The sequence below is a fragment of the Mytilus galloprovincialis genome, chromosome 2 (genome assembly GCF_965363235.1).
Source record: "Mytilus galloprovincialis chromosome 2, xbMytGall1.hap1.1, whole genome shotgun sequence".
Taxonomy (NCBI): Eukaryota; Metazoa; Mollusca; class Bivalvia; order Mytilida; family Mytilidae; genus Mytilus; species Mytilus galloprovincialis.
In genome coordinates, this window is record NC_134839.1 from 36,054,171 (window position 1) to 36,076,483 (window position 22,313).

Sequence of the window (22,313 nt, forward strand, 5' to 3'; positions counted from 1 at the left end):
ATTTTGCAGGTAACAATAAATAATAGTGTACACGGTGAAATGTCTTGTCTCTTGTACTGTTTTTATTGTGTTGAAAGATTATTTTATAGCCTACAATACACCTTATCGCTAATCCCGGCTGACCCGGCCACTTGAACTTTTGACGTATACAATAATCACTTTTCCATTGTGGTGTCAGATGTTTTGTTTTGTAACGTCAAAAATTTACAGGAACCTGTGTGATATCTAGTAATGGCGGACAAATAGCGATAAGGTGTATGCAGTGCCAGTTTTGCTCATTGTTGAAGTCAACTCACTACCCTTTAATTGATTTAATCAATGTTATTTGGACTAAGTTGGATAGTTGTCTTTTTGGCAATCATACCACATCTCCTTATTTTATAGCATGGGTGGAAATTTTAAACAAGCCTTTAAAGCTGAAAATTTTATACAAGCCTTTAAAGCTGAAAATTCTTTATTTTCTATAAGACCGACCAGCAAATCCGTTTGAAAATACCACTGTGAAGTGTGATAAACTGTGTTATAGATGCCATGAATATAATTGGATTAAGCTGTAAGTTTATCCAAACCATCACTTAGTGTGATGTATGTGAAATAACTTTTCTACAAAAAGCAAATTATTTACAAGTTTTGGCCAAACATATATATTGACAAGTTGATTTGTTCAAGGACTTGAGAGAAAGATTCTTTAACCTAAAAATAGAAAAAAGACCAATTTGGAATGCACATCTGTACTGCCCTTCTACTTATACACCTAGTTAACCTGCTCATAAAAACAATTAAAAAGTTTTTTATAAATAAATTTATTCATCACAAACATCATTGCTCCCATAATTCAACATTTTATTAATTGTTTTTATATCAATAAAAAAATTCTGACATGATTACATTTAAAGTCTATGAACAGACATAACATTTCACAATAATTTAAAACAACATCGAAAACAAAAAGTACAGTCATTTTAAATGATCTGATGTTAAATGCATTATTTCTATCATTTATGCAAGGAACCATTGTAAACTGATGTAAGAATGTGGGTTTGGTTTGAGTAAAGCCAGTTCTACTTTTTTCCAGAAACATTCCAAATACTACTTTACATTGCATATTAATTCTCATTGGAAGTACTTTTTCTGATTATAAATAGGTGATTCTTCCTATGGTAAGATTACATTGTAGTGTCTATTGGCCAATTCCATAATTTACCTTGTAATTAAAATTCATATATGTACAGGTCTTTAATGTTTAAGTTTATCAAATCTTTTAAATGCATTTCATATTTCAAAAGCTTATAACTTTTGAAACTGATAGTTATTTTTTGTTATAAATTGGTTAAAACGCCTCGATAACAATTTCAACTCATCATGCTTTGTCTCTGAGCAGCAGAACATGTTGTCCTGTTTAGAATTAGTCTAAAATTGGCAAGGGAAAGTAACTTGTGTTAAAAGTGGGTAATTATGGAATCAAATCCCTTATTGGCAAATAGACTCTTGTCAAACAGGTATTGATTTCAGCTCATTTTTTGTGAATCAATTGATTGGTATTTACTTATTACTGTAAATTCAGAAATTGTTGCACGCATTTATTATTGTGATTTTGTCATTTTAGTCTAAAATGTGATTTTAATTTTTGCGATATTGAGAATAATCCTGTTCAAATGATATACTAAATCATCAAAATGCAAGTTTTAATTATTGTGATTATAACCCTGTTGCATTTTTCGCAATAATTACAAAAACATGGCAATAATTTCTAAATTTTCAGTATTATCTAGTTGCAAGTATTTCATGCCTATTCAGGATGGTTTGGACTGTGGGTGGATAAATCATCTGCTCATAAATCCCTGACAGAAATAACATATTATTTGTGCTACCATCATATTGGTTACTGTATTTTCAGAAATTATTGTAATGTTTTTATTATTGCAAAAATGCAACAGGGTTATAATCTCATTTTGGAATTTTGTGTTACTATATGAATTAAACAGGATTATTCTTTTAAAATATCTCAAACATTAAAATCGCATTGTTGTCTAAAACGACAAATCAGAAATAATAAATGCACATAATAATTTCTGAATTTACAGTGCTTTGACTACAATCTACTTATAATAATCTTAAATAAAAATGTTCCAATTTGAAACCCTGTGTATAATTCTATTTCTTTTCTTCAAAATCTCAAAAAAAGGTGTAGAATTATATCTGTATATGCATTATAAAAATTGATGAAGCTATAGAGAAACTATTATGATGCCTCCTTGACAAAGACAAGAGTGCACATGCTTAATAAATGTTGCTTGCTTTACTAATTATAACTGAACTTTTCATAGATCTTTATGATCAAAGTTTTACAACTGGTATCACATAAACTTTACATTACTTCTGGTATAACATTAATTTTACAATATCAATGATCAATGAAAATAAGGTCATGGTCACATGAATACTGGCTGACATACATGTACACTAAACAAGCATTCATACATCAAATACATGTGACTTATTGCTTAAAGTATCTGAAAAACAGACCTAATCATGAGAACTATTAAATGGTTGACCAATTTAAACATGAAGATGAAAACAAAGTCATATGAACCTTGCCAGGCAGACATGTACACCTTACAATCATTCATCAATTATAGTTGACATTTTAACTATAGTATGCAGAGGCAGGTCCAGGGGGCGTAGAGTGCCTACCCTTTGATGGAAAATATATTATTCTTTATCATAAAATCATCCAAATATTTTTAAGTTTAAAAATAAACATCCCTCTCTTTCAAAAATTCCTGTATCCACCCTTTGTACCTGAAAAATGGACTTAACCATGAAATAATTATCTACAAATAAAGTATATTTTATAGTTAATTTGACTCAAATGATTGTTTAATTGTTGTTTGTTTAAGGTAAGAGGTATGAAGTTTTAGGACAAAAAAACAGTGAAAATCAGATAAAGTATCTGCCAGGGCAGATTTAATTTCGTTGATTATATAGGGAACCACTGCAGCATGACTGGAGCAGGCCCCAGCTTAGGCAGTCATTGGACCCCCTCTTATTAAAATTTCTAGATCCACAACTGTCTGCATTAAATAGCCTATTTATCATCAACAGAAAAGTCATAAATCTCATCTTCAAAAATATTTGTCATTAAGAAGAAAAAACACAATACATGTATATAAATAGCACTCTTAAGTTATAATATTTCATTTAAATATGAAAAGTTCTCAATTTTTACATCATACCTTAGTTGTAATAAATTAGCAACAAACTTAACGTAAGAATTCTCATTATCAATTAACAATTTTCCTTACTATCAATCTGTGTTACCAAAATCAACAAAATGATAATTGTGAATTGAGGTAAAATGGCTTATAAAAGATGAAAGCATCTTATGTTAAGGAGATCAATGCGACATGATCAGTTAAAATATGACTCATTACAAAACAATATGAACACTTAACAAAATCTGAGAATTTTTTCAGGAATCTCCATTAACAGGAAGTTCATTTGTCTTTCCATCTTCACAAGTGTCACTAATCACATGATTATTTTGTGGACTTTCATTGGCTGGATTTTTTACTATAGAATTTTGAGATTGTCCATTGTTATTGTTGAATGTTGGAATATTAGATGGTTCCTCGTCCTCTTCTCCTGGTACTTGAAGCCCTTTCAATTCTTTGGCAAAATCTGCCATTCCGTATTGCTGTGCAATTCTAAGTCCTTCATCAAACAGTGTGTCATTTAATAACTTTGTCTTTGCATTTGGATCGAACTGTGCACGTAAATGTGCAGCAAAATCATCTCCATCTGCAGAGTTAGAAGGGGAAGATCCACCACTTTGTAAATCTGAGCCTAAAAAATTTGAATAATATTATATTTTATCATGTTTTTTGTCATATAGTATCTAAAGTCATACAGATATGGAAACTACAAAAGTTTATCATTCTCCAGCTAATATTAATCAACAGTGTCTCAATACCCCCAAAAAGTACATATTCACATACTTGTGAGAAAACAAAGCTTTGTACAATTATTTTCTGCTGTTAGATTGCTGTCTCAAAGATGTTTACAACATCTACTTTTTAACTCATGTTCATGTTTTTGTTTTGTTTTACATTTTTGTGAACAGCGAGATTATCTCTGACTAGCTCTTTTGTGCCTTTGTTAAAATTTCAATGCAATTAAATCTCTAATGAGTCATCATAAACATTTCCTTCATCAAACCGACACTGAATCTCCCAATAAAACAGGCACGGTTATTCAGTTTCAGTAGGTTACATGTACTACTGACCCAGTGAATCATTCATGGTATAATCCATAAACAGTTGAATAACATTTTGATATATGTTAAAATTGAACTTATTATACAGACATTAAGTAGAATTCTATCAACATCTTATAAGTTTTATTACCAAATACATCATCATTTAATGCATAATAAACAACACTATATTCATTGCAGTATTAATTGCTATCAATTGACTTACTAATATCATCATCATCAAAACCAAGTTTGGGCATCCTGGAAAATCTGAAAAAAAAAGGTAGAAAAAACATGTGACAACAGGCATATCATAATTAAACTACTGTAAATTCACAAATTTATCGCTATGTTTTATTTATTGTCAAAAATGTGACAGGATTATCATCGCAATAATTAAAACTTGCATTTTGAAATTATTTATATGAATTAAACAGGAAATTTCTCAATAACGAAAAAAAAATTAAAATTGTATTTTAGTCTAAAATGACAAAGTCGCAATAATAAATGCATGTAATAGTTTCTGAATTTACATTAATTAATTTATTTGGTATCAATCACACCATCTGGTCTTTAAATGAATAAAAAACCAAATCATTCATTACAGCACTTTTACATGATACTCAAAATCAAAGCGTAGAAGTGTTGTATAGGCTGTTTCTATCTAGTGAAGGGACAATTATGTTAATGCTGTCAATATGTCTGTAGGTTAGTGTGTACAAGCACTTTATTCATGTTGGATGTGCAAACTCTATATATATGGAAGTGTTTAACGACCTTGACTGGCTTTTCAGCCCTCGCATGGTCGGTTGTGCAAACTCTACTAAATTCTTATTATTGTGTTTGGTAACAACAATAAGTCTAGATTGAATTGTAAGTCTACAATTGTTTTATGACAAAGTGACAGTGACCTTGGTGACCTTGGCAACCATGTGGAGTAAGTAGTTTAAATTGTGTCTCAATATAGCCTGTCAACACTGAAGTTTTGAGTTTGAATCCCACAGAGGTCAGGTGTGTTCAAGTTCAATTCTAATTGACAAGGATTGTCAGTTTTTCTGCTGAAGAGTATGGTTCTCTCTGGGTAGTCTATGAAAATCAATTAGTGAATCCCAAGCCGTGGTTAAGGGGGTTGTATATCTCATACAGCGTATTTCAAGTGTTTATAACACATGTGCTTGGAGGGACTAATACCACATGTGCTTGGAGGGACTAAAAACACATGTGCTTGGAGGGACTAATAACACATGTGCTTGGAGGGACTTATAACACATGTGCTTGGAGGGACTAATAAAACATGTACTAGTACTATCTTTATACATGTGTTTCAACTCATAATGGGAAACCCAAGTTATCAAACAAAAACAATATTGCTAAGCCAAGCAAATGCTCTAGGTTTTTGGGATACTTGTTTTCACTTACTTATTTACTTTCTTCATTTCTGCCTGCTCAGACAGTAGTTTTTCCAGTTTAGTGACATTCTGGTCATACTGATCCTGAAGAGGTTTAGCTGTCTCTATGTCACCTCTTTCCTGGGCTGCCTGTATCTGCTTTTTAAATTCATCTTGAGTCTGATTCAGTGAACCTATTTCTTTTATCACAGCTGACATTCTATCCTAAATTCAAACAATTATAACAAAACGCTAATTTAATATCCTATCCTAAGGCAATCAATATAAATACTAAAAAGAGAATGATAATGATATAAGTTTCCTAATGAGTTCTGATTTTATATTTGTAAGATTTTTTTTTTCTTTCTAATGTTTTAAAGAGTTTTTATTAAATACATTCTTTTAGATAGATGATGGTCAACAATATTAGAAACATCACTGAATTAAAAGATCATTTGTTATCATTAAACCAGTAACAAAATGCCAAGAACAAAATGTATTCACAACCAATGCTGGATCCTACAAGCAAACCAATATAAGGAATCAATTGTTATTTCTTGCTTTTGTACAAATTGTCTTCATAATATTAACTATAATCCTTCAAATATTAAAAGTCAATTACAGTTAAGTCTTGAAGTGTCATGTGTATGCATATATTTCATAATATTTTATTACAAATCCAAGAGAGGCATTTTTTTGTCTTCAATATAAAGTAAAACCAGGTGCTCCGCAGGGCGCAGCTTTATACGACCGCAGAGGTCGAACCCTGAACAGTTGGGGCAAGTATGGACAAAACATTCAAGCGTGATACAGCTCTGAATTTGGATTGTGCTCAAATTTTTGACATTACATGGGTTTTTTTTACACAAAACAAATGTCAAGATTTTACAAATCAATTAAAGATTTCTTCTTTAAACTTTTTAAATCTAAAATTAAATAGTTGACACAGCATAGGTTTCTGACACAGAATGAATGTGGTCTAATGAACTTAAAAGTTTTTTTTTGCCTTTGAGCAATTCACTATGCTGTTGAATATTAATCCTCTCAAAAAAATGTTTGAAGAAATTTTCTTTTTATTTATGAAATCTGAAATGAGAAAAATTTAACCCCCCCCCTTTTTTTCACATCCCTGTTTCCCTTTTTCCAAAACTGATATCAATTCAAATTTCTAATGGAGTTTGCAACAATAACTACTCTTTTAAATAAATCATAAAATATTAAAATGTAAAATAAAGTGCTTGTTATCACTGAATGGTAAAGATTGGTTGGTAGTAAAAGTGAATATACATTGTTTATTGTATAAAACAATAAAAAAAACTTCATCAGCAACATTTTATATTGGCAAATTTCCAATGAAGTTATTTACATAAAGTAATGGGCAAAAAAAAATAGAAAATGACATCATAGTCATGTCTGGCAAATGTCCAACATACATTATCTAAAAACATTTTAGATAAGATAAGGAAAAAAAGCTTCATCAGCAACATTTTATATTGGCAAATTTCCAATGAAGTTATTTACATAAAGTTATTGGCAAATAAAAATAGAAAATGACATCATAGTCATGTCTGGCAAATTTCCAACATATATTATCAACTACTATTCTATACAAAGAAAGATAACTCCAATTGAAAATTAATTGCTATTGCACAATATTGTGCAATTAGATATTTCTTGCTATTGTGCAATACTGTGCAATTGAAAATTTCTTGCTATTGCACAATACTTGATATGGAATCCTGATTTGGACCAACTTGAAAACTGGGCCCATAATTAAAAATCAAAGTACATATTTAGATAAAGCATATCAAATAAGCTCAAGAATTTAATTTTTGATAAAATCAAACTTAGTTTAATTTTGGACCCTTTGGACCTTAATGTAGACCAATTTGAAAACTGGACCAAAAATTAAGAATCTACATACACAGTTAGATTTGGCATATCAAAGAACCCATTTATTCAATTTTTGATGAAATCAAACAAAGTTTAATTTTGGACCCCCATTTGGACCAACTTGAAAACTAGGCCAATAATTAAAAATCTAAGGACATTTTTAAATTCAGCATATCAAAGAACCCCAAGGATTCAATTTTGTTAAAATCAAACTAAGTTTAATTTTGGACCCTTTGGACCTTAATGTAGACCAATTTGAAAACGGGACCAAAAATTAAGAATCTACATACATAGTTAGATTCGGCATATCAAAGAACCCCAATTATTCAATTTTTGATGAAATCACACAGAGTTCAATTTTGGACCCTTTGGGCCACTTATTCCTAAACTGTTAGGACCAAAACTCCCAAAATCAAACCCAACCTTCCTTTTATGGTCATAAACCTTGTGTTTAAATTTCATAGATTTCTATTTACTTATACTAAAATTATTGTGCGAAAACCAAGAATAATGCTTATTTGGGCCCTTTTTTGGCCCTTAATTCCTAAACTGTTGGAACCAAAACACCCAAAATCAATCCCAACCTTCCTTTTGTGGTCATAAACCTTGTGTCAAAATTTCATAGCTTTCTATTCACTTAAACTAAAGTTATAGTGCGAAAACCAAGAAAATGCTTATTTGGGCCCTTTTTGGCCCCTAATTCCTAAAATGTTGGGACCAAAACTCCCAAAATCAATCCCAACCTTCCTTTTGTGGTCATAAACCTTGTGTTAAAATTTCATTGATTTCTATTCACTTTTACTAAAGTTAGAGTGCGAAAACTAAAAGTATTCGGACGACGACAACGTGATAGCAATATACGACCAAAAAATTAAAATTTTTGCGGTCGTATAAAAAATCAAAACTTTATAAAATAAAATTTAAAAAAAAATTGCCAAGATTTTTATTGTATATAAAAAAAAATTATGTATAAATTCATACCTGTCAACTGACCCGTATTCTGCGGGTGTGACCCGATATTTTCACAATTTTGAGGGTTCACCCGGAACACCCGCCGGGTCATTGAAATAACCTGGGAATTCCGAAAATGACCCGATTTCACCCGTATTTCTTAGCCTTGAGATTGATTTCATAAGTAATATTCCTTTGAAATACTGGCAAATTCGTAATTCTTCCATGAACAGGAAGTTCATCTAGCTATGTAAACTGTCAAATTAAGTGCATGGCTTCACTAGACAGCTTTGGTGTCAAACACACTGTTAATTAACACCAATTACCTTAGCTTTAGGTTGTAAATAAATTGCACCATGTGGTTTACAAACTGAACTAGAGTTACTTCCCCTTATTTGTCACCATTCAAAATTATTCCTTATTTTTACGTTTTATGGGTGAAAAAGATTAAATCATAAAAATATAAAATTCAAATACATATTGAAAAATAACTTTTCATTATTTTTATACCTTTATACAATTTTTTAAAAAAAGTTGAAAATTATTTTTTACATTTATACTTTCTTTAACTGTATTACTATATTTTATCATAGTCTAATTTCCTTGATAAATGAAAAAATGATATGGTTAAAGGCTACATAGTCAATAGTCTCAAACATTTAAGAATTACTTTAAATTCTAGTGTTTGACGATAGCAGTATTTTCTCTCAAAAAGTAAAGCACATAAGACTGAGTTACACAAATTTATAAAAATCTTTAAAAGTGCAATGAAATAATATTTAATAAGATTTAAAATGACTTAACAAAGTGAACATGCATTGATGTTTTGGTATCTTTGATACACATTATAAGAAAATGTACCATAAATTCTGAAATTCAGCTCGAAAAAGTTTGTACGCGTTATGACCTGAGATTTGATTCTTCAATGCAGGTCATGACCTGCATTTTCATCGTCACAGGTTGACAGGTATGATAAATTATGTCAAAATGTGATCCAGATAGGAAATTGACAAGCACGTGTAATTTTACACATCAATAGTTAGACTATTATATAGGCAAATAACTTAAAAGTTTGATAAAAACTTACATTCATCACTTGTGACCTTTCGAACTCGAATGGAACATACATTCCAGGATAAGTTTCTAACATTTTTAAGAAAGTTGGATCCAAGCGTGATCTCTTTGCTGAAGGTAAAACTGTTTCACCAGATCTGTTAATAAGAAAAATATATTACACAATAAAATTTTAATAGGTTAACATATAAAAGAGTAAATATTCCCACCTAGTTTCTTAACATGGATTACAGATTTGATTTGATTTTTGGTGTTTTAACGCCATTTTTAAGCACCGATTTTTGGCTATTTCATGGTGGGCAGTTTTTATTGGTGGAGGAAGCTGGAGCATATGGAGAAAACCACTGACCTTCAAAAGGAAAACTGATAATCTTAGTCCATAAAAATTGGAGTCCAGTGCACCCTTACAAGCCAGGTTCGAACTCATAACCTCAGTGTAGACTGACTAGTGATTACAGTAGTAACTACTTAAACCACATGGCCACCGATGCCCCACTTGGCCTACAGAAGATTTTACCTTAAATCTTTTGAACATTTTTAAAAAATGCAGTTGGTCAAATCAACTTTATCATAATTTGATGATCAATGGTATAGTACTAGGTCAGTTAAGCGGGTGATATTTACTAACATTTTAGACATAGCAATACTGGTTGGTTTTGCATATTCCTGATGAAGTTGACCTGAAGGAGAGAAAGGGTGATTGCTGATCTTATACAGATATAAAAGTGCTTTTCGTTTAATTTGGGTTTTACCAAAAAATAGTGTACATTTATTTTATGTCGAATATCAATACACTATATGCCTTCTTTTTCATAAAAGTTAGAATTCGCATAAAATTTAGCAAAATTGGTTCATTTTACCGTGTTGAAGCTGTTGAACATATTAACCTAGAATGTCCTTTTGAGTATTGGTATCCACTATCTTTAACAACCTGTCTTGCCAAGGGGAATAAGTCTTCTCGTCTTGTTAACAGGGTTGGCATATGTAAACATAATTGTGCTGCTGCCTCATTTACTGAAATCTGAAATCATTCAATTCATCTATAAATGTTGAAATTATTACAACTTATCACTTCAATGTAGTTTTATATTTATAAGTAAAAACAAAAATTACCAATATGGAAAAGACAATTATAATTCTATATCAAGTCTATTTAATTCATATCTAACAGCTATCCAAGGAATCATACACATTTTTCATGTGGGATAAAAATAGAATACTTAAAAAATATGCATGTAGGCTACTTGTCTGCTCTATGGTTGTTGTCTCTTTGACACATTCTCCATTTCCATTCTCAATTTTTTTAATTTCTGTTATCATAATAGAGGCAATAAGACCTGCGAGTGTCCTGTAGATGTTTATTTAATGAATGTCATTATTTATTTTGAATTTATTGAACCATAAAACTAAGTTTTGACTCTTCACATTGAATAATCCGCTTCTAAGTAAAATGTGAAGAGTCCAAAATTAACTTTATGGGTCAATAAATTCATAATAAATTATTGCCATTCATTATAAATAAATTTCTATCAAAAATAAGGCTCAAAGAACTTTTTATATGATTTACATTAACAATAATAACGTACACTCATGTTGGTGTATGAATACACAACGTCAGGGTGGGCGTGTTGCCATAAAAATTGACAACATTGAAAATAAAACTAATACTTTTAACCAATCAGAAGACAGTAAATACACCAAATTTATTTAATATTAAATGAGCTATAAAGTATAATGTGGTAAACAGGAATACTTTTACAAAAAAATAAATGCTGGTATTGTTATTTTCTTTTGCTCAATGAATCAATGAGAATGATGTAGAAAAATATTGTGTCTTAAGTACACAGATGCCCCATCTGCACTATCAATTTCTATGTTCAGTGGACCGTGAAAATGGGATAAAATCTCTAATTTGGTATTAAAATTAGAAAGATCATATCTTAGGGAACATGTATACTAAGTTTCAAGTTGATTGGATTTCAACTTCATCAAAAACTACCTTTACCAAAAACTTTAACCTGAAGCGGGACAGTTGGACGAACGGACGAACAAATGGACGGACACACAGACCAGAAAACATAGTGCCCATAAATGAGGCATAAAAATATTTTGACAAAGAATTATTGTCATAGATATAAGAAGATGTGGTACAAGTGCCGTTGAGACAACTCACCATCCAAGTCACAATTTGTAAAAGTAAACCATGTTTGAAAGAGGAAAATTTATATCTAAATCAAATATCTAAATTCTCAGAATCTATTTGATGTTTTAAAAATTCTTAAATTTTATTTTTTAGGTAAAGATGGTACATAATATTTTTTTTCTATTCTGAATCAGCAAGTGTACAAAACATGTGTTGTATCAAACAATACTCAACAGACTGTCAAAAAACTACAGTGAAACCAGATGTTACAGTAAAATCTGTCTACAGATTGTCAAGGGAAGATTTTTCTTTGTTGAATACCTAATGGTGCATTACTAACATGTACTTCATTGAGAAATTATTAAAATCTTGTCCTTGTTGAACTTAAGTGAGTAAAATAGCAAATTAATGGAAACCTTGTTAAAGAAAATAATACTTAAATGTTTGACCGTTTGTGTTCCAGACTCTTTATTTGATTTAAGTTACAAAAATGGATAAATTATTTAAAATAAAGCTCTCAAATCTAGACAAATTAGCATTACAAAATAAAGTCTTAATAATACAATTTTTATGGAGTAAGTAACATTACAGTTAAATTAGTTATTTATATCAAGTGCACATTGAAATTCAGATTTTAAAAAAAAAATCATTTCAGGGAAATAAACTTTTACTTTTCTTTTCCTGTCTGACCATTTGAAATCTCTAATTTTTACAATAATATTTTGATATTTAAATTTAAATATATAGATTATGTACCTGAAGTAACCATCGCCACTACAGACAGACGAACAGGCGCACAGACCAGAAAACATAATGCCCATAAATGGGGCTTAATAAATGGGGCATAAAAAAAATTACAGAGAAGAGAAGTTTGTTCTAAATTACAAGTTGTGCAAGTCAACCACAGATATTTTTTTTTTAAGCTACTGTACTCATGTCATAAAGGAATTAATTATAAAAGGCCAAAATATGGCCCCCTATCATCTTTCTAATATCTTAAATCAGTTTTATTCACTCATTGGCTTATGAATAGGAATTGGCAAAAAGAATAATTCTAGGGAAACCATGATGTTTACGATTTTAACATAATTTATAAGTTATTCAGATAGCATCAAATTATAATAAAAGATATAACTAAAAAAAAAACACTGAGGAGATTCTTGACTTTGGACATGCACATGTGTAAATGATTTTTTTTTAAGACCAATCTCAACAGAATTATGACACAAAAAACCAACAAAAGTTACCTCATGCATTGACATAGGTTTGATATTTTTCCTCTTGGAATCAAATCTGCCATAAATTGCTGCATATTTTCTCATTTCATCCAATCTATTAGGAGAATCATCTGGCTGTTGTTGCAGAGCCTGTATAAGGAAATCATGATTATGGAATATTATTTAACCTTAAGCATTGTACAAAAAATGTTCTTTGCATAAATTGTATTTATTGTGGTGTGTTTAATATTTAAATCAAGCTCAATCTAAAACCCAGAAATAGTCTGTACAAGGTTCTTACTCTGTGTATAAATGCAATAATGTTGACAAATGTTTGCAATGGAGATAACTGGTAAAGCAACGCTACTTGAATAGTGTAAGAAAGAACAAAGGTTTACTCTTCAAAACTAGAAAACCTAATTTACTGGCATCGCAAGTTCATTTAGCTATAAATCCCGGTTTAAACTACCATTTTCTATTCAAAGGAAATGGCTTTACCAAGTCAGGAATATGACAGTTGTTGTTCATTCGTTTGTTGTGTTTGAGCTATTGATTTTGTCATTTAATTAGTGGCTTTCTGTTTTGAATTTTCCTCGGAGTTAGGTATTTTTGTTAATTTAATCTTTTTTTTTGTAATGATTTTCGGCAGGTGATCGAACTCCTCAACACCAACATACAGATACAACAAGTTGAGATGTGTATCATGAGATCATGACCCAGTTTTGAGATGGTATTACCAATGTTATTTCAACTGATCAGGCGTAGTTTACGTTTTAATTTGCATAAGGACAGTCTATTTGAAGATGTGTGTGATAAGGATGATTGCCGTTATAATTATTACTGATTTCTAATCACCTATCAGTGTCATCAAATGATTTACAAAACAATGACTGGACACTTCATTTGATGAGTTTATCCTAAAACACCTATCTATAGATGGACTGGTTTATTGTGAGCAAACCGGTTAAACTCCGCCCAGTCAAGTGAAATAAATCGAGTAATACTGTAACTTGACATACACTACCTACCATTATGTCTTTATTGATTTGTTTCTTCATGTTGAGAGGTTTGGCCTCAAAGTAAGGTATAGCCTTGGCAATATTTGTGGCTGCTTCTGCTATAGCATTGATCTGACTCTCTACCAGTACTGGGGTAGGAATAGGAGATTGGGAATGATTATTTTCCTGCAAAATAAAACACAGAGCTTGTAAAAAATAGTGACTCTCTACCAGCACTGGGGTAGGAATAGGAGATTGGGAATGATTATTTTCCTGCAAAATAAAACACAGAGCTTGTAAAAAATAGTGACTCTCTACCAGTACTGGGGTAGGAATAGGAGATTGGGAATGATTATTTTCCTGCAAAATAAAACACAGAGCTTGTAAAAAATAGTGACTCTCTACCAGTACTGGGGTAGGAATAGGAGATTGGGAATGATTATTTTCCTGCAAAATAAAACACAGAGCTTGTAAAAAATAGTGACTCTCTACCAGCACTGGGGTAGGAATAGGAGATTGGGAATGATTATTTTCCTGCAAAATAAAACACAGAGCTTGTAAAAAATAGTGACTCTCTACCAGCACTGGGGTAGGAATAGGGGATTGGGAATGATTATTTTCCAGCAAAATAAAACACAGAGCTTGTAAAAAATAGTGACTCTCTACCAGCACTGGGGTAGGAATAGGAGATTGGGAATGATTATTTTCCTGCAAAATAAAACACAGAGCTTGTAAAAAATAGTGACTCTCTATCAGCACTGGGGTAGGAATAGGGGATTGGGAATGATTATTTTCCTGCAAAATAAAACACAGAGCTTGTAAAAAATAGTGACTCTCTACCAGCACTGGGGTAGGAATAGGGGATTGGGAATGATTATTTTCCTGCAAAATAAAACACAGAGCTTGTAAAAAATAGTGACTCTCTACCAGCACTGGGGTAGGAATAGGAGATTGGGAATGATTATTTTCCTGCAAAATAAAACACAGAGCTTGTAAAAAATAGTGACTCTCTACCAGCACTGGGGTAGGAATAGGGGATTGGGAATGATTATTTTCCAGCAAAATAAAACACAGAGCTTGTAAAAAATAGTGACTCTCTACCAGCACTGGGGTAGGAATAGGAGATTGGGAATGATTATTTTCCTGCAAAATAAAACACAGAGCTTGTAAAAAATAGTGACTCTCTACCAGCACTGGGGTAGGAATAGGGGATTGGGAATGATTATTTTCCTGCAAAATAAAACACAGAGCTTGTAAAAAACAGTGACTCTCTACCAGCACTGGGGTAGGAATAGGGGATTGGGAATGATTATTTTCCTGCAAAATAAAACACAGAGCTTGTAAAAAATAGTGACTCTCTACCAGTACAGGGATAATATCAAATGGTTGACCCTTCTCAGAACTTGCAATATTTAAAATCTGTAAGGGTTCCACAGAAACCTTTGTCTTGCCTGGTATTGTGTAATGATGACTGCCTAAGGCCAAGTCCATTTATCAGAAAACTCTTTTCTTTAGATGTTATTTATTTATCATGTACGGGCTACTGTTCAAGTTTTGTAGCATTCCATGATGGTTTCACAAAATTGTTGATGTTTGAAAAAGATTTTCCCCAAGATTGTCTAAATGGTAACAGCAAAAAGCTGAGTCCATTTATCAAAATTATTATTTCATGCATTATTAGCACAACTGAAAAAACAAATTTCTTGTCAACAGTGCTGGAGCCAACCATTGGAAATGTGTAAAATTAAACTTATAAATAACATAACAAGAATATGTTCATAGTAAACAGATGCCCCACAGGCACTATCATTTTTTAGTTTGATGGACTGTGAAATTGTGGTCAAAACTCTAATTTGGCATTGAAATAATAAATACCATACCATAGCTATATGGGGAACATGTGTAAAGTTAAAGTTTCAAGTTGATTGGACTTCAACTTTATCAAAAACTTCCTTGACCAAACACTTTAACCTGAAGCCGGACAGATGGACCAATGCACAGACAAAAAAACAATATCCCTTAGGTGGGGCATAATAAGAATTAACAAGAATGTGTCCATAGTACACGGATGCCCCACTCGCACTATCATTTTACATGTTCACTGGACCGTGAAATTGGAGTCAATACTTTAATATGACATTAAAATTAGAAAGATCATATCATAGGGAACATGTGTACTAAGTTTCAAATTGATTGGACTTCAACTTCATCAAAAATTACCTCTACCAAAAACTTTAACCTGATTCGGGATGAACGAACGGACGAACGAACGGAGGCACAGACCAGAAAACATAATGCCCCTCTACTATCGTAGGTGGGGCATAAAAACAATAATAAAGTTTTTCTGATATTTAAAAATATGGACACTTCAAGTCTTTCACAAAATTTATATACAGCATTTAAACATTACCTAACAAAATTACAGGAATGAAAGATGGGTTGAAACAACAATTTATTCAACACAATTGTTATCAAGTTACTTTGAAGAAGTTCCAATAGGCAAAAAAGACTGTATCATTACAAACAAGATATTTATCACAAAGATAATCTTATGTTATTACAACAACTTAACTTGATGAGTTTCGTTTTTTGAGTTAATATCCTGATAACTCATATAAAAGGAATATTTGAGATGTTATATTATATATCAACGTTAGATGAATTTTTAATTTTTAGATAATAAGTCATCAAGATATAAAAATGTAAGTCTAAATTTAGTTTTTGAGATATAATTTTTATCTGTTTCCAATTTCGTTGAAGAATCTTTTGTTAAGGAGGTATTTTTTGTCTTATCAGATTTCACTATTACAGATAAGAATTTCCCGGGAAATAAATGAAGCCAATAATTCTGGAAAACACATTTTTTATGACAAAATTCTATAATTTATTCACTATATCTGAAGATATTGTATAGGCATAAACAATTATAATGAGATCATCTAACAGATTTATTGGTTGAAAAAAAAACGTCCACAATAATTCTTGATGACCAAATTTGTAAAACTTTTCAAGCTAGAATTTTCCCAATGTATTTTTGCTGCAAATTCAATAAAACCCCTCTGTATTTATAAACATATTAAATATATTAAGTTTAAAAGATCTTTTTAAAATTTCTTTCAGTGATGCATTATTATTCCAATGTACTTATGTACAACATACAATATGCAGTCAGAGGTCAAAAATGTTTTATTACTCAATAAATTCTGCTATATATTTTGTGTAAAAACACTAAAATTATTTTTTTTCTAATGAGATTTCTTGTCTAATTAGAACAAAGTTGTACCATTAAATCTGCAGTTACTTACAACATTTTTTAAATATATTTGTATGATTTATACTTTTTAGAAATGATTGTTTTAGAAAAAGTCATAAGTTAAATTCTGTAACGAATCTAATTAGTATAATGTACATTAAAGTCCATGCCTATAAAAGAATTGTGCAATTTACAAGTGTGGACTTGTAAATATACTAAACACTTAAAAAAGTTTTGATGACAATTGAGATATTAATATATGTTCAAATTATGATATAAATCTGTACAATTTTTTTTTCAGCTTATAGAGAATTCACAAACTCCTTTAACCATAGAGCTATATTTAGATTCTGTAAATTCCGTTTTTGCATTTTATGTTCCTTTGTTAAATTGATATTATTCTAAATGTAGTCTTTGAATGACTACAAGCTGATTTTTTTTTCACGATTTTCTCACTTTTATTGGAACCTTTGAAAATCAAAATAAGTGCATATAGCTCTGAAATAATGTATTATAACTAGATAAATTATCTATTATCAATACAATTTTTAGTATCTACTGAATTTTTTTTTAATATCTCAAAGGTTTTTAATATTTATGACTTATAAAACAGAACACATGCATGTGGCAAATTACCATCTTAAGAAAAGCTGCATGCGATAAAAATGTGAATATTTTTTCATTGATCAAATAAAAGCTTGATAGGCAGCAAGGAAGAAGTCAAATTTTTAACAATTAAAAATACTTTAAATATCTAAAAAAAGTTTTACAATTAGAATTAAAACTTATAGAAACAAGAATGTTTCCCTAGTACACGGATGCCCCACTCGCACTAGTATTTTCTATGTTCAGTGGACCGTGTAATTGGGGTAAAAACTCTAATTTGGCATTAAAATTAGAAAGATCATATCATAGGGAACATGTGGATTGGACTTCAACTCCATCAAAAACTACCTTGACCAAAAACTTTAATCGTAGGTGGGGCAAAAAACACTTCTATTTATACTATATTTTTTCTTGACTAAATAAAGTCCTATAAAAGTCCATTTGAAATATCTATAAATGAATTAACCCATTCCTCCATGTATAACTTTTTTTATAAAATAATACCATTTCACATAGGACATTTCATTGCTTGATACAAATCTGATAAAGTCTGATATAGACTTGATGTGGTTCTTAAGTGTTTCCCCATTTCTCGTTTTTTTATAGACCATTTGTTGTCCCGTTTGAATGATTTAACACTAGTCATTTTTGGGGCCCTTTATAGCTTACTGTTCGGTGTGAGCCAAGGCTCTGTGTTGAAGACCGTACTTTGACCTATAATCATTTACTTTAATAATTTGTGACTTGTATTGAGAGTTGTCTCATTGGCACTCCAACCACATCTTCTTATTTCTATTTTAAAAGGCATAATATTTCAACTAAGGAATAATGGAGGAAGAGATGTAAAAGGTGTCATGGAGGAAAGGTTTATCAACTCAAAAGAAAATTCATACAAGCATTGACATTTTATTGTATGATATAGCTGTTAACTCAAAAGAAATGTCTACCAGTTTCAAACCATTCAATTCCACAGCAACCAATATAATCAATCATTCAATCTATATTTATAAGGATATAATTTTTAAGTTCCTTGATTTGTGTATGCTACTACGAAAACCTTTCGTTTAAAAGTAGGTTCATCTTTTTTTTCAATATCAGTGTGAGTTCATTTTTTTAAATACCTAAACTTAGCTATAAGAAAATTGACTCACTTCTTTGATTTCTGACTGGTTTCCCCCCACCATATTTGCTGGTCCCGGACTAGTTGTGGGTTGTATGAGAGGACTAGGGCTCCAGGATCTAGCATTCATTACTGGTGATGTAGAAGAATGCATCTGATATGGATTAGCCTGGTCTCTGTTGACTTGGCCACCGTTAAGATTCATTTTAGGTACAGTTTGACCAAGCTGAGAAGATTGGTTTCCTGTTGCTCCTGGGGGAGTTCCAATCATTGGCATTTGTATCTGGCCCTGGAAAGCAGCTGAAAAATTGATACCGTTTCATTCATCGATTTGCTTGATGTGTTTGAGCTATTGATATTGCAATTTGATTACAGACTTTCCTTTTTGAATTTTCCATGGAGTTCAGTATTTTTGTGATTTTACTTTTTTTCAATGTATTTGATGCAGAATTATTTATCATTGTAAAAGTACTGCAGATTATATTGTTTATATTTCAATTTCAAGTGTAATTTTCTCATGACATTTTCTTTACCATAACAGACAAAAGCTGTATCAAATATATATGTGGTTGTTTAGTCTATGAATGTTTTCTGACATGGTGGAAAATTCATGCAATGGATCATCTTTCCATCCCTAGCTCCGCTGTTTTAATTCTATTTACAAATTTAAAATATACTGAGGAAAATTCATCCATGTTAGAGAGTACATGTTGTCATACATTTTTTAGATTAAGCAAAAATATATATTTTTTCATGAAAACTTGGTTTTGTGATTTAAATGCAGGCTGCATAAGATGATATGGTGTATTTCTATTTGGTTGATCACTTAAATTCATGCTTAACTTTTACCCAAGGAATCCATGAACAATAGTTCCATAACAATGAACCCAAGAATCCATCAAAAATAGTTCCTCCCCAATGAAGCAACAGTATTTGATAATAAACAACTGGTTATTCCTATATTAGTTTGAGATATGAACTTTGATCTTACCAGGGTTAGCTACCCATTCTTGTAGAGCTTTCTGTAATCTACGGACATGTAAAGGTTTACTGGCCATCCCTACCAAGGCCATAATCTCCAGAAACTCCTCCTCCCCAGCCTCACATAATTGTTGTACATCATCTCCCCCTGTCAAATGTAGTCAGCAAATATTAGAATGTGAAATTAAAGGGCATAACTCTAGAGAGGTTAAAGTCATGCCATCAAATATAAGAATGTGAAATTAAGGGGCACAACTCTAGAAAGGTAAAAGTGATCAGTCAAAGCTCAGATATAAATAAGTCTAAATCTGCTTTTGACTCTCAGGTCTAAACATGAAGGTTTCAAGATTTGTATCCCTTTAATCTAAGACAAAATATGACTCCATTATAAGTTGAATAGTGTTAAGCCATGGTGATGCCATCAAAATTCAAACTCAATCTGTGTTTTGTGGTAATAAGCATTGTGTATAAGTTTCAAATTATTTGGTTGAGGCAAACTTAATTCCACCACTATGGCGTGGGCATGAAAATATACTAGCAATTTCAAATATTTAAGTGATGATTTGATTATTGCAACATTTTTTAAATGATAAAGCTAAAAAATAACATGTTGAATTTAGATATAAGTTTTTGTAATTATGGTGATCAGTATTTCCTGAACAGTAATATTGTATGCTCACAATCAGAATTTACAAAACATGTATATGTCAAACAATGTTACATAATCAATTCAGTTTTTAATTATTTTACAAGTCTACAATTTATCTGATTAGAATATGTAGTTGAACAAGATGTCCCATGTTGAAAGTGTGCCATTCTCTATTAAGTTCAATAATTCTTTGAGGTTTCCAAATAAGTAACTTACTAAAAGGTAAATTTCTCCTCTTACCCACATTGTCGTCTTTTTTAATTTTCAAACCCTTAATTCTGGAGCTAATAAAAAAAAATACCAAAATTTCATCCTACACAGAATCAAATATTTGCCACTGGAAATAACTAAAAAGGTCCATATAAAGTGAAATAAATCAAAAATGTTAATCCTTTCTTAATGTAGTTTCTGAGACTATAGTAAATTTTTACAGATGGTTGAATAAGGTTATTAAAAGTATATCTACCACACTGTTAGTGGGAAAAGTGTATAAATGATGATCATTATTGAATGCTGTTTGCTTAACATCCAGTGGCAAATATTTCAAGCATGTTAAGGAGAAATTGCTTATCATATCTCTTACTTAATATAAAAATATGTTGTGCCTCCTTTTACCATATAACATGTATAAAATTAAAGTACCTTGACTAATAAAGGTATCATAGTACTGTAAAAGATTAGCTCTCTGTAAAACTCTATGTAACTGCCATTCTGATGTATTCTTAGGTTGGCTTGTCGTCATCTCACCTTCGTAGAATGGGGGTTCTGGAAAAAATCAAAATCAAATTATGTTAGCCCCAATATATAAATAAGAATGTGTAGTATGATTGCCATTGAAAACCCACCAGAGTTTGAATGAAAAAAAGGACAAAAAGTTCCACTTTAAGAGGACTCATTGTTGCAGAAAGATCATTTCTCTATATATATGATTCAACCATTGGCTTTCCTGTTTGAATTGTTTTACACTAAGTCATTTTTGGGACTTTTAAAATTTCTGATCAGTATAAGCCAAGGCTATGTTTTGAAGGACGTACTTTGACCTATAATGGTTTATTTTTACACATTGCGACTTGGATGGAGAGTTGTCTCATTGGCACTCATACCACATCTTCTTATGTCTATGGGTTGGAATGCATAACTTAAATCTGATACCCTAGGGTAAGTCTTGCGAATGTAAATAGAACCCCTTAATTTCAACAGTAATTCTGGGGATAGTCCATAGGAAAACAAAACTATTGTCCAAATCCAACCTACAAATATGTCTAGGGCAGCCCATATCTGTTATCCTTCAAAAAAGATGGGCCAACCTATTGTTTTAATTGTCCAATTGTCCTTGTCTTAACAGTACTGAACAAGTGAAACTGCGAGCTACTGCTCACTGATGATACCCCCGCCGCAAGTGGATAATATTAATAGTGTAAAAATATGCAAGTGTTTGGTAAACAGGAAGTTGTCGAGTGATGAATCTGAAAACGCATCACACGGTATAGTTGACTTATATAAATCCTGAAACCAAATTTCAGAAATCCTTGTATTGTAGTTCCTGAGAAAAATGTGACGAAAATTTTCAACTTGGCTATCCTGTGTAAAATCAGACAAGTGTTCGGTAAACAGGAAGTTGTCAAGTGATGAATCTGAAAACGCATCACACGGTATGGCTGACATATATAAATGTTGATACCAAATTACAGAAAGGGTGGATGTGTAGTTCCTGAGAAAAATGTGACGAAAGTTTCATGGGACAGACTGACTGACGGACGGACTGATGGACGAACGGACTGATGG

The 22,313-nt window shown here is 31.3% G+C and overlaps 1 protein-coding gene across 4 annotated transcripts in view; it reads right to left on the reverse strand.

Moving 5' to 3' along the window:
• Positions 1–784: 784 nt before the first annotated feature.
• The window catches only part of LOC143063484 (NGFI-A-binding protein 1-like), a 37,048-nt gene continuing 15,519 nt past the window's right edge, over positions 785–22,313 (reverse strand). For 3 of the 4 annotated variants that reach the window (XM_076235665.1, XM_076235666.1, XM_076235663.1), the window contains exons 2-11: positions 21,171–21,293; positions 19,890–20,027; positions 18,930–19,198; positions 13,950–14,105; positions 12,952–13,071; positions 10,422–10,582; positions 9,575–9,698; positions 5,675–5,868; positions 4,482–4,525; positions 785–3,846 (exon numbers count right to left, since the gene is read on the reverse strand). In XM_076235665.1, the coding sequence (XP_076091780.1) occupies positions 3,473–3,846; positions 4,482–4,525; positions 5,675–5,868; positions 9,575–9,698; positions 10,422–10,582; positions 12,952–13,071; positions 13,950–14,105; positions 18,930–19,198; positions 19,890–20,027; positions 21,171–21,270 (1,680 nt within the window). In that variant the 5' untranslated portion in view covers positions 21,271–21,293 and the 3' untranslated portion in view covers positions 785–3,472. Of the gene's footprint in view, positions 3,847–4,481; positions 4,526–5,674; positions 5,869–9,574; positions 9,699–10,421; positions 10,583–12,951; positions 13,072–13,949; positions 14,106–18,929; positions 19,199–19,889; positions 20,028–21,170; positions 21,294–22,313 lie in introns of those variants that run through there. The other variant, XM_076235664.1, reaches the window with a different exon arrangement.